Raw genomic sequence first — 17,857 nt, 5'->3', positions numbered from 1 at the left:
TATTTTTATTGTTGCCAAAACTTTCAATTTAGATTATTTACATCGAGTTTAAAATCTAAGTCTGAAAAAAGTGGGCCAGGAGGAGGCAGGAAGAATAAAAACAATTTCTCAATCGCTCTTTCGCTTCGCGGGCGACTTTGAGGCTCGCCTCCCGAGCTTCCATGAAGTGGCATCATCAAATTGATCAATCACTCCCTAGTTTTTCTTAAATAAATTTTTAATTTTTTTCTTTCTAATTGATTTATTTTTTTTAATGTTATTTTCATCTGTCTTCAATGAATGAAAAACATTTTTTCGTTGAGGGAAGAAGAAAAATGCCCTGACGAACCAAGGTACACTTTACCACAGGTGTGGAAAAATGGAATTTTACAAAGTCGTCAAAACGCGTAGATTTGACAGCGTCCAATGTTACGACTGCGACGTCATATTGAAAACTTGTTTACTTTCTGTTCTGAGAGTGGGTCTCGTCAATTTTGTGTTATTTTTTCGTGTGTTTAGTTAAGTTTTTCGTCATTTTGAGTTTTATCAATTTTTTATATTCATCTGATAGCTTATTGAAGCTACCAGATCTGCCAGAATCTCTTCGAGGGTCATTTTGAAGTGCGCGGCAAAGACGGTACGACTTGTGACGTCACTTGATGGCCTATATTCTCAGCGCTGCCACTTTGGCATGCCATTTGTCCATACATGTAGTAGAGTGTACCTTGTTGACGAACAGAAAGTATTCTGAACATGTAGGCTTCTACAAAAGTAGTTTGTCATAAACAATGTTTTTTGTTGTTGCATCCGCACCATACAGTCGTTCCATTTTAGTTATCAAACAAACATTTTCTCAGTGAGTGCTAGAGAAATCAAGGACGCTATTCAAGGGAGCGAGCGAAGCGTCTGACAGGACAGGCTAAGGATGACTAATAAGCAAGGTGACTCAGACTCAGGCAAATTAAAGTAGTACTGTCCACACAATCTAACTGTGGGTCAGTCTTATTCAGGGTTCAATGCTTGGAGTTCCAATCTGAATAGTGATGAAAGGAAGAAGCTACAATAAGGAATTGCAATGATAGGTAGTTTAATGATTCATACCTCAAGAAAATAGATTCACTTGTTTCTGTCCATTGCCTTGAACGTACATACATACATTAAGCCGCTTTCACAGCGCAGCCTTGCGCTCTGCGACGCCCAATCGCCATTGCCCCCTATCCTCCCAGAAGTCATCAGGCAATTGGCACCTTCTGATCTCCTCCTCCACTCCTTGTCGCCAACCTTTCACAGGACGTCCACGCCGTCGCCTTCCGGGAGAAACCTTATCGAAAACATGCTTGGGCGATCGATCGTCTGCCATCCTTCGCACATACCTATCCATACCAGACCAACTGCTTGGACCTGATATCGAGCACAATGTCCTTCTTCACACCCATTATCTTGCGCACCTTTTCATTGCAGATATGCTCTCTTCTCGATATACCTGCAGATCTCAGCCAAAAGTCCATCTCAGTTGCTTAGAGCATGTCTAGGCATCCTTTGAACTTAAAGCCAAAAATTGTTAATTTTAAGTTCTGCACAGGCACATCTTTAACGTGACATTTTAGGGGATTTTGATCACCTCGGTGGAATGGAAAAATTACTTGGAAAATCACGGAATTTTTTTCCCCAGGTCTGCAGACACCCTGTATTCAGCATTTTCCATTGAACGGTGTAAGATTCGTTTTATATTTTCTAGTGTTTTGGGTCAACTGATTTTTATATCTTTGTTTTTTTTTCCCCCAGTTATTTTTATTCCAATTACTCCGAGGCCTTGCATACTGTCATGAGCGGAAGATTCTACACCGGGATCTCAAACCACAAAATCTTCTGATCAATGACATAGGAGAGTTGAAATTAGCAGACTTTGGGCTCGCTCGTGCCAAATCCGTCCCTAGCAAAACGTATACCAATGAAGTTGTAACGCTGTGGTATAGACCTCCCGATGTTCTTTTAGGTTCCACCGAATATTCAACCCAAATTGATATGTGGTAATTATTGTTTTCATACGTCTTCTCTTGTTTTTATGTTCTCTTGTTTTGTTTTAATGTCCATTCTAAAATTGCACATAGTATTCGTTCATTACATCCATTGGAATGACTGGTTGACAATTAAAAACGAGCTTTCTTTATGAACTTCTAAATTTTGTGTCCAAAAACATATATCGACAGTGTAAGTCGGCAAACACATATCTCGGTTTGCGACGTCGCAGACTTCCTATCATACTTTATTTTTTAAACAGAAAACTACTCAACAGCAATTATTTAAAACTGCCGTGATTTTTCTTCTCCGTGAGAAGAAAATTCTGCAAAAACTTCAAGGAGTGATGTCAATTTGTTCTCCTTTAAAAAATAACATATAGGCGGAGATTTTCAGACACCGCGAACGGGTTTTGTGATTTCCAACTTACACCGTCGATATGCTTGTATAGTTTCATTTTTCAATTATAAAAAGTTTTTCCGCTGTGTGAAATTGTGTTACGTATGGCATTGTGTTTGCGAAAAGAGTTTCGGTAGAAGTTCCAGCATGCAGCACTGTAAGCGCAAAAATGTTTCTTGTAAGGATGCCAATCATTTTCTACATGTGCAGCTTTTATTCAAGAATCTGCAAACAACTTTCGAGTGTCTCTTTTATAATTAGAATCTCTAGAAGTGAAAATTTATCATAAAGTTCAGTTAAAGCCAGCAAAATGTAAAAAAAAAAAAAAAAAAAAAAACTCCAAGTGAAAGTTTAACTCAATAGTCAAGGAAAGTGAGAGAATTCAGAAATTTTAGTCAGAAAATGTAGAAAAAGTCAAGGAATTAAGAAATGAAAAAAATGTTGGAATCCTTGATCAATATTCAAAAGAATGTGCATGCTCACAAGCAGATACATGAAGTATGCAGTTATGAATTAATGTATATCAATGGTGACACTACAAAATTGTGTATCTTTACCCTGGAACGCTGCAAATGTCTTCTCCTTTTTTACTTTTTTGAAGGATGATTTTCTAATTCTTTTGCAATAGACCACTAGACAAAGTATGAATTTACACATTCTGATACACACGTTTCAACCAGAATTTCACATAGAACACGACTCATGCACCGAAAAGCACTAAAATCACCTCTTAACTAAGAGAATAATGTTATTTTTCTACATTGGTCATGGTAAATTTGAATTACCCAGTCACAAAAAACGCAATAGTCGCCTTGAATCAAATCACGCACCACAGCGGTTTAATCAGCTCCTTAATCAAGCAATGTTCCTTCCTTGCCTTAGGTTATTTAAGAAGTTAAGGATGTACAAAGGCTGAATTGAAGCACCAAGATTGAGGTTGCCATATTTTAATACCACAGAGACTGTAGCGGTAACGTTTAGTGCACAGTCTAACTCGCATAGATGTTAGTGTTTTCATGAGCGGGAGTTTTAAATTTATGTGTCAAGAAACATCATATATCTTGGTTAGGAGTAATTCCAGTAATTTTTGTTGCGCAAAGTGAGTTTTACTTGGAATTTTGGTTAAGAAACATGTATCAGAATGTTTAATTTTGTACCTTGTCTAGTGGTCCATTTTGTTTGATATTGTTTGCTCCTTCAATGAAATTCGTGTAACATTACAAGCAAAATTGAATGTGCAAATATTTTGCAACATTGTAATTGGGTATGTATTTTTGTAGTTTCACCAGCGACTTGACTCCTGACAGGAGGTTATTTTATATTATGTATTATAATGATTGAATTTTATATTTGTTAATAGGGGTGTAGGTTGTATTTTTTATGAAATGCTGGAACACAAACCATTGTTTCCGGGCTCAACGATTGAAGATGAACTGACACTAATTTTCTCAGAACTAGGCATGCCTGAACCGGACACATGGCCTGGCCTAGAAATACCAAAACTCAAATTAACTTCAAGTACCCTCAATCAAAGCTTATCAAAAGCGAATTTAGGTGCTAATGACAGCATAGTCAACAACACTTCGGTGAAACAACCACATAGGACCGTGCCATCTCGATCACTCGTACACAATCCTGTGGAGAATAAACTCCTGTTGAAGTTCCTTACGGTAAGGAGTTCTTCATTTTAAAACTCATTAATGGGCCTTTTGCAAACTTTTGCCAGAGCAAAAATAAGAGTTTTCCCTTATAGAAAATGTTTAAAAAATCATGATGAGCGCATCGGCAAAGTCTGAAATGCACTCCTCATTTCACAATCTGCGCGGAAGCGTCGCCCATGATGAATATTGCAAAACATTCTATGAGCAGGGTTTGAATAGAACAACTCCTCTAAAAAAATGTTCGCCTGTGCCGAAGTATCGTTTTAGAAGTGGAAAGCTCAAAAAAACGCAAATTTCTTACGCAGACTGTAAAGTCAGAGGTGCATTTCAGAATTTGCTGATGCACTTATCATGATTTTAAGCCATTTTGAAAAGAAACAACTTATTTTTGCTCTAGTAAAAGTTTGCAACAGGCCCATTATCATTTGTGTCCTGCTTCAAATTCAATGTATTAATTGAATTGCGTCTTGCTGAAAGGATATCAATCAAGTTTTGGAAGTTTTGAAATTTTGATGCTGCAGCGCTCACAAGGATATGTTTGATACATAGTTAAACAATTTTTTCCAAGGTTTATACCATAGATTTTAGTCTTATCAAGCCATTATTGGAATTTTGATTTGCAGCACTCACAACAAATTTCTGCACATACTTCAACAATTTTTTCTGGGGTTTTGAAAAAACAGCGTTTAATTGGTTAAAAGTCGTAAACTCAATTTCCATTGAGGTTTTTACATCTAATTTCAAACACTGAACTGTTTCGCTGAACTAGTCGAAATTAGTCTAAAAAATGGGTAATTTATAAAAAACTCAATTTGTAAAAAACTTCAAACTTGATTTGTCCAAACTTTATTTCCCTAGGAATTTAACTAGAACGTTAGTCAAGAATAGTTTTACCATCAATTGAAACAGCATTGCACTTCTAGTAGCTCCTTATTGCGTAAGTGGTGCAGTAACAACAATTTATTAATCCTGAATATGAACTCTATTGAAAAATCAATCTCTTATTATTTTTTGTTTCAGTATGAAGCTAAGAATAGAATATCAGCCAAAGAAGCGATGAAAGACCGATTCTTTAATTCTTTAGGACCTGAAGTTCATAAGCTTCCTAATAGTGAGTATTTTGTTAATTACTTTTTCATTTCTGACCTTACCTAGAAAAAATGTAACGAGAAAACCTCGAAATTTAGGTATTGACATCATTTCTTAGAGGAGTGTTTTACAATTAATTTGGCGCAAAAAATTTTGAACCAACCTGGATTTTATGACAGATGGATCTTTGCAATTCTTTGTACGGTAAAACCTTGATAAAACAACGGTCAGCGGATTGGCCAAAATTATAATTATTTAAAGTTCATCTTTAAGAAAAAAGAGGAAAAAAATGCAGGCAGAGATGTTGAAAGGTCATGCCAGCAAAGGACCCTGTACACTCCTTATGGGGAAGTGCACCACGGTCGATTTTTAATTTTTTTTATAGCATTCAATTCATCTCAAGATGCTGATCGAAAGTCATCAATGCGCAAACTTTCTACGATGCACTATTTTCGCACGATACGCCCAGAAGGCTTCAATTATTCAGCAATAAAGTGTCAGAAAGATTTCTCATTTCAGCACTTGAGAGAACGGTCAGCTGTTTGTCAACAAGGGAATTAGGGGAACTCCAGCACCGAGGGGAAGTCTTATCTCGGATTCTGCACGCCTTTTTGCTTGACCATCCAAATCAGATTTGTGAGGAGCATAAGAACAGGAAAGTTGGAGAAAAACAGTGAACGTCAAACGGACGAGAGCGAGAGGAAGATAGCCCCAGAGTAGGCAGGAATAGATAAGAAGTCAGACTCTCGCTACGTTTTTCCTTATTTACATCAGACCTGTTCTTGTTCTTTGTGACTCTTTATCGCCAAATAATTGATGCGTTCCGGGCGTATTGTGCGAAAACGGTGCATCGCAGAAAAACGACGCAATGATCACTTTTGATCAGTATCTTGAGATGAATTGAATGCAGTAAAAAAATTAAAAATCGATCGTGGTGCACTTCCTCATAAGGAGTGTGCAGGGTTCTCTAGTGATGGTACACAACCCATCAGGAATATGAGCAGTCATTTTTCAGCTTACTGTTTCTTAATCTGTTTTATAAGTAAAGAAAAGGCGGGTTAGTTAGTTGATGTAATTAGCTATAAAAATATCCAATTTTATAAATATTCTGCTGAAAAACACCAAACTCAGGCACGTCCATACGTCTCTCTGGTAATTTTGCAGCAGCTGGGATACAAAGATAAACTTTGGTAGAGCCCGTTTTGCACAAAACTTGATAACCATATTGTCAATTGAAACTGATTACCTTGAAATTGCGGAACCATTTTGACTCTACAATTTAGTGTGTCCTTGTGGACCAAGCTTTCGACATAACTGGCAAAAACTTTTATACTGAAGGTCGTCACATCGAAGTATTACTGCAATGGTGTTGAGAAAAAACTATTTAAAATTTTTACCGACCATATTTAAGGCTCCAAATTGCAATGTGTGTTGCAATATGAGATAATTCCCTTGCACTGCTAAATTCTGTTTTGAAAAATTAAGAAATACCGTGAATCAGAGGAGGGAGGTTTTAACGGAACTCGACTCTATAAATTCTCCGAACAATAAGTTTGTTTTCAGTAGCGTGCTTGAGTTTTGTTGCTATTGGTTCTCTAGAAGTGAGAAGTTTTGATCAAGTGAGTTTAATGTAAACTATTAATGCTAATTTCTCCATTAAAAGTTGATTTTCTACTTTTCAACATGATCAATTTGTTCTGTGAGAAATTTTGACGCAAAAACATACCTTCTGGTACTTTAACGCGCACCCTGTCTAGTGGTCCATTCAATTTTTTTGTGTGTGTTTTAGTTCCAGTCTGCGTTTTTTAAGGAAGCAAAGAGAGAGAGTATAAAATCTATGAAAATTCAAACCTTCTGTTTAATCTACTACTGGAAGGAAAATTTATCAGTCATTCTAACAATATAAGTTATAGTTAACTATTTTCAACTTTTGATTTCAGCTGCATCAATATTTTCACTGCCTGGAATAAGTTTGAAAGGATCAAATCCCAAGAGAGGTTTACCAAGAGGTACCCAAAGGGACTCCCCTCTCTGGTTCCAAGAGGTATCAAGAGGTACCAGGATCCTGAAGTAATATCAATGAGTCTTTCCAATTGTCTTAAAAAAAACGGTAATTGCTTGTGCATTTGTTGGTTCTCTCTTTCATTCGCTTCAGGACAGATTTTCCTCTGATTTGTATCTTTTATAATGAAAAGAGCACTAGCTCACCGATGATAGTCACTCTTTGTACCAGGCGTGGGAAATCTCTGCTACACGCAAGAATCAGTAGGCTGCAGTCCAGCTTTTTGGATGAAGTGTTCAAGATTCGAGGACCTCGGAAATTTATTCCGTTCTTTTACAAGAATCAAAAGAAAGGTCTCATGGCTTAAGGCAGTATTTTTTTGGCTCAGTTTGATTCAAAAATTGTTTGTGTGTCTGAATTAAAGTTTAACCTTACCGTAAAGTCTGTTTTGACAATCTTAATTTTAGTTGGACACTAATATGGCTCTGAAACCTGTGGTAAAGAGTGAAAGCACTAAACCGATAGACCTGCAGATGTTTTAAGTAAAGAGTAAATCAATATTTTTCCCCCTTTTTCTGCCATAGTTTTACTTAGTACCTGTCATCTACCACCGCATCCAGAAACTCTGAATTCTGAATTGACTTTGAATTTTCCCCAAGTAGTAATTTCATCACAGAACACAATATTGCGAAATAAAAAAGTACTTTTAACGTTTTTGTTATGTCAGAATGGCAGAATTTGTCCTTGTTGTGTATAATTTGTATCTCATGGATTATGTGAAAGTGCCCCTTCGGTCTTGTCAATGAATCTAGTGGTGTATGGCTTCAACCCTTAGAATTTTAAAAGTTTGGTCCCTGTGTGAAAATGTGCTCCCCACTTTTCCTCCCAAAGAAGGTTATCCATGGACCCCTGAATTGTAACCGAACAGAAAGAAAAATAGAATTAGGTCAAAATAAATTCACATTATTCAAAAGCCCAGTAACTTATTCTTCGCGAAGCGATTTTTGCTACAGTTCTTGCTATTGTCCCAAAAGCACAATTTTAAGGGGGGTTCTGGAAACTATGATGGAGTCCTCTCGGTTATTGTACAATTCTATTGCTACGTTTCACCCAGCATTCTAATGTTCATTTACTGCCGTAAGTAGACTCTGCGTTTATTAAAAGTAAAAAATTTGAATTAACACTCATAGAAAATGCTACTTTTTTTTATCTAAGAGTTGTATTTGGAACTTCTTGATGTCTTTTTTGAGATTCACTAAATTTTTAATGGGATATTGCTTACTGTGGTGCTCAATTCTAACTTAGACCCAGGATCCATTATCAGAGATTGCCATTCCTTGTCTCCTAGTACTGCAAGTACTTCCATGTACTTCCAAAAATGATAAAAAATCTGCCAATCCTTCATATCTATTGATATTTTGGTGAAGATAAATAGTTGTGAGTTGGGTGTGAGGAGTGAACTTAGTTTTAATTCTAAGCACTGATTCTTATTGTTTTTGTTATCGAACTGATACTTTTAAATGTACAGTAGCCAATTTGTGTAGTGTGTTTTAACTTTTTTCTTTGTTTTCTATCAATTTTTTATTAATTTTTCTTTAAAGCAAAATCGAAACAGTGTGATACTTATCAATTTTTTGTCAAGTCGTAATTTAGTTTACGAATTTGTTTGATAGTTTTTGTCACCAATATTGTTCTCTTTTGGCTGGTCAGCTTACACTTGCATAAATCTTGTGCAGACAACTTTTATTACAGTGAAACCTCAATAACTCGGTTCCCGGATAAGCCGGTAACCCGCTAATCTGCTTTAGTCGGTAGAATCGCCCACAACACCTTTTTCACGTTCAAATTTAATTTTTAACTTATAGTTAACTAAAAAACAGTGCAGGCATTGTAATAGTGCATACATAAATTCTTTGGGAATTCACTTTGTATGTACTTTTTTCAAAGGTTTGAAGGCTCTTTAGAAGCTAAGACCATTAACAGTCGTAACCGATGGGCGCCAATCCTTTAAGCAAGTCAACTGCTTTTGCTGTTTTCATGTATCCTGTGCAAATGAGGCAAGAGCTGTGCCTTTAATGTATTATGTCCATATTTATAATAATACTTTCTATTAGAAATTCTAATCAAACGAAAGGATTCACTACTTCAGTTTGTCTGCAAATATTTTCTCTAATTTACCACTGAGATCAGCAAATATGTTGCAGGAGTACGGCCATGTGCCTGCACATTTAGTCAACTTGAATTTAAAACGATATCAAGTCAAAATTTTTTCAGAACTTTTATCAAAAGAAAAATGGTGATGCCATCAAAGTTCCCAGTGTCATCTAATTATATGCTTAATCGTTTGTCTTATGAAGAAAGCCCTTCATAGAATCAAACTGACCTATTTTGTCAAAGTCCAATTATCAATCTCACGGAAAGGAATTAAAGATTTATAGTGCATAAGAAATAATATTTCCCTGAGTTGTATGTGTAAGAATTCCAGCACCCTATCTAGCATCTTTGTTTTTGTGTCTGTAATGTATCTCAAGGTGCCTTGTCAAAAAACCACTTGATCTTGATTGAGTGAATAAATTACAGAAGGAAAAGAAAACCCCTGCTAGAGATTGAATCTCATCAAAAATATTCTGTAAACATGCATAAACTGTGTGCTTAGTTGTCAGGGATCATCTGGATTTTATGAGAGATTTGTGTAGTCTTGTTTCATTTACCATTTCTTGAGTAGTTCAAGTGAGTTAATGAAAATAAAATCAACCCACGCTGTCTTTAAATTGGCGCATACACACCTATGTGCCATTGGTTGAAAAGCCATTTTTTTAGGGACGTGTAACTTCTGTATTTTTTTTTTTTTTTTTTGGAGCTGAGTTTTTTGAGGGTTTCTTTCCTCCACTTTCCTTCAAGTTAAGTTTGAAATTTTCCAAGCTTTGAAAATAACTGAAGTTATGCTTGAGGAAATTTTAATCAAGCTGGAGCCCTGCTGATAATGAGTTGTAACGTCCAAAATCACTCTTGTCAGACAATGAATTTAAGGAGGTTTAGACTGTATGACAATATGGGGTTGTATTTTTGCTTGAGTTCTAGCACTGCTTTTTTTTTATGAGGATTGTGAATTCTTGTCATTATGACATATTAAAATATACTTTCCCCCCAAAATTCTAAATATCTACTAGAAACGTAGGATAAAGGGAAACCTCTGCCGAAAAAATATTGTTTCCTTTATTTCTCTGACAATATACAATAGAGTTGACCTCTCTCGGTTTTGATAATCATGTGAGCTTTCACACCTTGTAAACTCCTGATGATGCAAGCGCTGAAAGCACATTATTTTAGTGCAAGTGTAAACGACCGGCCACTTGGTCTTTTTGTGTCCGTAATGTGTCATTGTCTTCATTTTAAATTGTAACTACATAGTGTGAACAATTTTTTCTCGTTTGAAAACTTTCGAACAGTTGTATGTTTTTTGAAGAATTGGCCCACTCTATCAGGAAATGTGTATGACTCTTTTTGTATCAAGGAAGCATCTGTGTTAATTACGTCAAATTGAACTTACATCAGAATCTTTTTAATATTTTAGGAGAGTTTTAACCATTGGAAGATCAGAGAGAATCCTTGAGGTTTGAGGTCTTCGCTTGAGTTAAAATCTGAACAAAATTTTCTGATTTTTTGGCTTTGAAAATGATCTCAAGGTAAGAGACAAGTGATGAAGTTATCAAAAGTGTTGAAATATAATTCTGATTCTAATATTTGTAGACCATCAAATATGAACATGTTATTAAAATATTCATGAAAGTAATTTATTATTCCTCCTCTTTTGCTCCCAGTATTTAGCCTTTGTGATTTATCGTGCAATGCGTTTGTAATCAAGCCAGCCGGAAAGAACCATAATTGAAAAAACCAAGTCTAGAGGTTTGTTTAGTTTCACATGAAATAGTTTTCATGCTTGTATTTCGCATCCTTACATAAATTTCTATCATTAATTTTTAAGGAGTGAAAATGAATGCGCCATCTCTTCACCCGACCAAATCATTTGATTTTGAATGGTTCTTTCCTGCTCTGTTTGATTCATCTTGCAGAATAATGAAATTCAATACAGATATTTCTGTTCGTTTCAAATGATACAGTATCCTGAAATTTGTTGCCTACACTTTAAATGTATTTTTTAGTGCCTGGACTTTGTGCACAAGAAGAATTTATATCAAATCACAATAAATTTTTATCAATTTAGATTATTTATAGATTTTACGTATTTGTTATCTTTCTTTTTTCTTTGTTACCGAGAAATGGATTTTCTTTTTTATACAGTTGTTCAAAAAGTTGATCTTTATGTAATATGTACGTAATTAGCCTTACCAATACCTCTACTGCAAATATCCTCGTCATTTTTGCAGAGAAATTCTAATTTTATACTAACGCTGTTGCTGTAAACGGCCTGTACCTTCATCAGTACTCATGTAAAGTATTATTTACACCAAATTTCAATTAAGTTTTCAAAAATGTATCCATGAAGACCAATTGTCCTGTTATTTTAGTGTGGTGACAACAATAATTAATATTATTGTAACAAAATCAAATTTAGAAAAAAAAATGAATAAATAAAGAAACTTTGAAGATTCATTCCAGTTTTTGTGAATTGATTTTATTATTCCATACGTCCTGCTGTAACAATCAGTTTCTTACACATTTCAAGTAAAGCATGTGCCCACCTACACTCACATGTGTGCCTCTTTTTTTCATAACAAGTCAGTCTGAAACATTCTGAATACAGATGTCTCTTGTTTGAGGCATGGGATCGTTGCGCTTTTTTCCTCTTCTCTTACTCAATTCTGTGTAGCCCAAGGAGAAAGCAACGTTCAAGGTTGCAACTGAAAACAGCGTCTTGAAGCATTGTGTTTGGAATAAACACTAAAACTTTCTCTGGAGCATGATGCAGTTGTTGCGCAACAATAGACTATTAGACAAGGTACGAATTCAAGCATTCAGATTTTTGTTTCCTCTTCAAAACTTCTTGTAGACTGCGATGAAAGCAACGAAAAAAAAACGTTTATGTATATTAATATTAGCTCCAAATCAAGACAATTTCGTTGTTTTTAGCATTGGTCACGAAAAATTTGATTTTCCTGCTTTATTGCGTTCAAAGTGTGAACAACGTGCAATAGCTGGGCCGAATTACTGATACTATGGTCGTAATATATTCCTACAACAAGGACTGTCACTTTAACGTTCAATGTGTGATTTATTTCAAGTAGATAATTGTATTTTCTGTGAGGGGAAGTTTGAATTTATGCATGGGAAAACGTTAATATTTTAGTGTTCCGTCATAAAAATCGAGTCCTAAGCGAAATTTCGATGAGGAATCTTGGATCATAATGCTGAAATTTGCAATTTGTCGAGTGGTCCATTGCTACCTCAGGGATTCCTGAATTGGACGTATTTCTATCAAACGGACCTAAGCGCCATAGGGTGAGGAAGGTAGAAGGGGGCTTGGATTGGCGGCAGAATCGAGCGTCCGGCTTATTCCGTCCTATACTCGCAATGCTTTTCCATGGCGTTTAGGTCCGTTTGACAGAACGCGCTATCCGGGATTCTAAATTCCTCAAAAGGAACTCAAATTGGCGCTTAGTTCTGTTTGATAGAAATACGTCCAATTTTGCACACGGAATGAAGTTTTGCTCCTCTTACAAACAACTCTGAAGAAAATGCAATAATTGCTTGTTTTTGTGAACTGATGCAAGTGTTTTTCCCAAAACTAACCATTAGAGTTTGTTCAGAATTTATTTCAAGAATTAGAATTTGAAAATCCATGAAAGCGTGACAATCACTAACCAATCAGAGAGCGGCACATTTTTTGAGCAAAAAGGTTGAGAGAGCAATAATTTATCTACATAGGTACTCTACTATGCAAGTGCTACAACTAATGACAACTTCCATGCATTTCTGAAGAGGTGAGAAATGCGGAAATGCATTCAATTTTTGAACATGCAACACGTGCATTCGTGGAACACGAAAAGTTGCATCAAGGCGCAATAACTAACTCACAATCAGTGTAGTATACGATGCATAGATCAAGACACTAACCGAATTATTAGCCTACTTAGACACTTTTAGGCTCAGGCCTCGTGCCACTGACTGTTGATACCCCCCCCCCCCCCCTTTTAAACGATTCCTGACAGATTTCTGATGATCGATTACCCAGGAGGAAATATTCCTCCTGAGCTTCCATACCAATTTAGATATATTGAATTTTGGGGGAGGAGGGGGGCCTTGTCCCCCACCTTCAGGGGTCAATATTCCGAAGAGGAGCGGTCCTAATTTGGATTGTTTGATATCAATTGTGGATGAAAGTTTCCTTATTTTCTGAATTTGATGGAGTGATTTCAAAAATTTGACGAGAACCTCAACTTATAAACTCACAACCCCCCGTTTATCTCCCGAGGGATGCGGGGGGCTTTGGAGTCACGGAATTTGGATGCCTTGGGGTAGATTCCGTATTCGTTCCCGCAGTCTTCGATTTCATCTGATCAGTTCAAGATCCATCCGATCAGTTCCTCTCAACAAAGTTGCATAGAGTACATACTCTATGCAAAGTTGCCACAGTCATGGAAAACCGGGAAGTGTTAAGGAATTTTATAAAGTAAGGGGAAACCGGGAAATGTGAGGGAAAATGACGAAAATGACGAAACCGTCAGGGAAAATGTGTTAGATCACCTTCATTTGTTTTCTAGAATGGATTTGAGCTTTCGAACAAGAAATTTTGCCAGAAAACTATTTTCAATTATGCCTTCTTAACCATCCGAGACATCTTCAATTTTCATGGAATTTAGGGGAAATGTGTCAGGGAAATCAGGGAAATGTCAGGGCATTTTATTTTCTAAATTCTGTGACAACCATGTCTTAAGCAATGAGGAATAAGCGAGGGAGCGAGAATAGAAAATGTCAAATCGAGCATAGAGAAAAAAAGGAGGTGTTTGCATTTCGGGCATCTTGGAATTTTTTGATGACTTGATGACGTAGGTGGGTACAGTGTGAAGGGGACGTCCCTGTACCCAGCTGTACCCACCTACGTCATCAAGTCATCAAAATATTCCAAGATGCCCGAAATGCAAACACCTCCTTTTTTTTCTCTATGCAAATCGAGAGGAACAGTGCGCTGATGGCGTCAGCTTGGAAATAACATGCACCTGTAGACACCCTTCCGCGCGCCAATCACAATCAGTGTTGATTGACAGAAGCCAACCCCGCGTCCCCACTCCACGCCGATCATGTTGTGCAGATTCGTCACTTTCGTTTTCCGTTTTCGGCACTTTTCGGTCAGCAGTCGCTCGAGTTGGTCGTTTGTCTCGCGTCCGGTCGTAGTGAATTCCACATGGCTGCAAGTAATTTTCCTTTTATGAAAGGCCTCTAAGACTTGTGAACTATTACAATCGTTTCTCGTTCTTTACCTAGTTGGTTTCGCGAAAACTTTTCGGTGTACGTGGAAACAATCGTGTGCAGTAATTCGTCGCTCGAATCGAGTCCCTCATTTTCTCGAAAGTTACTAACTTGTGCGCGGTATTTGGGTGAATTGACTGAAGGCAACTGATGCCCAAAATCACCATCAACTTTCGAAGTTTCATATCGTTTCGCTGTTTTCGTCATTTATTCTTGCCATGCGTGGCTTGGTACCGCTTGTATTTCGCGAAAACCCCTCGGCAATGTACATGAAAACGATCGGGGCGATTAATTTGTCATTGAATTGTGTGATGGCCGCCATTGAGAGTTTCTCTTTTTCTCGAAACTTTTGGTAATTCGTGCCCGGCGTTTGAATGAACTGTATTTTGGGCAGTTGATACTCGATTTTTCCAAAATTTCCATCGACTTTCGTATAGTTTTCAGTGTTTCGGTGTGCCTTTGTGAACCTCTCCATTTTTCCATTTCGCGCGGGATTTTCTTCATTTTCCGGTGTGTTCATGTGAACCTATCCATTTTTCTATGAGCATGTTCGCGCGGGATTTTCTTCATTGTTCAGTGCTGTTGAGGGGGGGGGGGGGGAACTCGGGAGTGATGTTTGCCCCTCGTGTCTGCGTATTTCTATGTGTGCGTTGCGGTGTTTCCTAGACATACCTAGTGTCGGCTTAGCGTTTGGAGTGTGCGTTCTCAATCTACCTACCACGATTAATAATTGTTCCATCCATTCGAAGGAGTCTGGTATCTGGTCATAACTTCCTCTGATGTGTGCATTTCTTGGCGTTGGTCTGGATTCAGGTCAGAATTATATTAGCCCATAACTTACTTAGATTCTGCTCAGATTTGGTGTCATGATTGCAAAATTGTGTGTTACTCATAGTTTACTCACCTCTTTCTAGTCTTCCTTCACCTATCCATTTCCTCCCTGTCTTTTTTACTTCTATTGTGCTTCATGTTCATAGTTCTTATCCTTCTATAAATGCCAAGACCAAGTACATACTTAGGTGAATTTTGATGTCATGTTCCTTAGCTAGGTACTTCTATCTTAAGCAATTGTTGTTATCCCATTTTTCTAGGCCTGTGAAAGTGTCTTGCACGTGCAGACATCGTAATTACTGAGATAATCATTTTTAGGTGTTAGAGTTAAACGCAATTCAACGAATTAGGTATCTGCAGAGATCTATTTTTCGAAATTTCTGGTCTTACTTTAGCACCTCTTTATACTCATATTCATAAGCTCAACAGAGTATCGTTCCGATCTGAAATTAGTCGAAAATTCCAGCTCCATTGAACGAACTGAGTATTCGCGAGAATGAGAGTGTTCCAGACTTCTGATTAAACTGCTTCGAGTCGAAGTCTGTTAACACTATAATTTTACAAGTGGAAAATTTTCAGGTTTTCAATCCTCTTTTTAAATTTATTAACGGAAATGATTCCACTCTAAAGAACATGATGCCTCCAATTTTCGGACTTGTCATCGATTAACTGTTATAATCATTTTTCCATAATAGGCACTCAGGTCTATCATACCTATACAACAATCTCCTCCCTTTCAACGCTCTGTGGTCCATGGAATTTTCTTGATAAATAGTTCACTCTAAAAAAATTTGTTTAGCCTATATTGTTCCTGACTTGATTGGGGGACCAGATAAGTTTTACTACAGCATAATCTTGGTCAGCAACAGCATTTTCTGAGGCTGGAGTCTGATAATTCTCACATGCTCCCGATTCTTAATTTCCGACCTTCCTCCCCTCTCTTTTGCCACCTCATATGCCTGTAGGAGTGTAGGAGTCGGAGTCTTTAATCTGGGAAGTTCCAAAGTAGATTTTCTAGGTACTTTCATGTAAGAGAATTAATATCGTAGGTACATATTCTCCTCAGATAATCTGCCTAGCTGAAAGTAGCTTTACAGCTAGTATCCGCACTTATTTATTTTCTCATCTCATCGCATACCTATGAAGACAGGAAAAATCTTGAGATGGTTTCTATAAGCATTGGTAGAGCTTAACCTTAGGTTTTTTACTTATTATTACTTACCTGTTTTTCAATTTTAAATCTTATTTTTTGAGTGTCCTCTTTCGTCGACTAGGCTCATCAGGTGAGATTGGAGAGAGAAAAAGAAGGATAGATGAAGGGGGGGGGGGGGTTCCTATATCACTTTCCTCACTAATAGCAATTTGCACCTCACAAAATGAAATCGTTCTTGACTTAGTTTCTTTCCTTTCATGTTCTTTTATTTTCTTATCTTAGCTTAAGTGTTGCAACTATTTTTAAAAAAAAAAAAAAATTATCTTTGAATTACATAATTAGGTAATTTAATTAAGTTCTTGCATGTGATAGCGATTTAAGGTGATTCGACGGACGCCATTTTTGTGTCAGAGCGACGTGCGATATATCGCATAGATTCGTTCCATAATTTCAGCTACTTGTTATTTTTTCGAATTTTAAGACAGCACTTTAGTTGTCATGGGACTGAAGAATTCCTGTGCCTTTGACAAAGAAATTCAACTCAATAAAGACGTGGTATTATTAGAGGAAAAATATCGCATTCGAGTGCAGTTCCGATATCCCTATCGAATACGATATTTTTCCTCTGAGAAAAAATCACGACTTTCTTAAGTTAAATTTGAATTAAAAAATTAAATAAAATCCGCGAGGATGTTGTCATGTGTTGTTGGGGGGTGGGGTGGTGGGAAACCGGGACTGAGAGTGACGGGGCACGTGGTTTGTCGGCCGGTCGGTTGAGCAGTCGGTCGAACGATTTGTCGATCGCTTTTTCCCCGGAGAAAGCTTTCGCGAGATCGTACGACCTATACTGTTCATCTGAAGGTCTGACAAACAGTGAGTGCATGTGGTTTGTTTGACTATCGGGCGGGCAGTCGGTCAAACGAATTTTCGATCGTTTTTTCCCCGGAAAAAGCTTTCGAGAGATCGTTCGATCTATTGCCCATCTGATGGTCTAACAAACGGTGAGTGCGTGTGGTTTTTTGGGCGTTCGGGTGGGCAGTCGGTCGAACGATTTGTCGATCGCTTTTTCCCCGGAAAAAGCTTTCGAGGGATCGTTCGACCTATACTGTCCATCTGACGGCCAAACAAACGGTGAGTGCGTGTGGTTTGTTTGACGGTCGGGTGGGCAGTCGGTCGAACGATTTGTCGATCGCTTTTTCCCCGGAAAAGGCTTTCGAGAGATCGTTCGACCTATACTGCCCATCTGACGGTCAAACAAACGGTGAGAGCGTGTGGTTTGTTTGACGGTCGGGTGGG

The 17,857-nt window shown here is 37.4% G+C and overlaps 1 protein-coding gene across 2 annotated transcripts in view; it reads left to right on the top strand.

Annotated features, from left to right (window-relative positions):
* LOC109035983 (cyclin-dependent kinase 18) overlaps positions 1–11,763 on the top strand; it is an 83,236-nt gene extending 71,473 nt beyond the window's left edge. For both annotated transcript variants that reach the window (XM_019049861.2, XM_019049862.2), the window contains 4 exons: positions 1,765–2,009; positions 3,758–4,067; positions 5,079–5,169; positions 7,088–11,763. In XM_019049861.2, the coding sequence (XP_018905406.1) occupies positions 1,765–2,009; positions 3,758–4,067; positions 5,079–5,169; positions 7,088–7,221 (780 nt within the window). In that variant the 3' untranslated portion in view covers positions 7,222–11,763. The remainder of the gene's footprint in view (positions 1–1,764; positions 2,010–3,757; positions 4,068–5,078; positions 5,170–7,087) is intronic.
* Positions 11,764–17,857: the final 6,094 nt, after the last annotated feature.

Source organism: Bemisia tabaci, chromosome 2, assembly GCF_918797505.1.
Source record: "Bemisia tabaci chromosome 2, PGI_BMITA_v3".
Lineage (NCBI taxonomy): Eukaryota > Metazoa > Arthropoda > Insecta > Hemiptera > Aleyrodidae > Bemisia > Bemisia tabaci.
The sequence above is the reverse complement of the archived record's forward strand: the minus strand, read 5'-3'. Positions and strand labels throughout refer to the sequence as shown.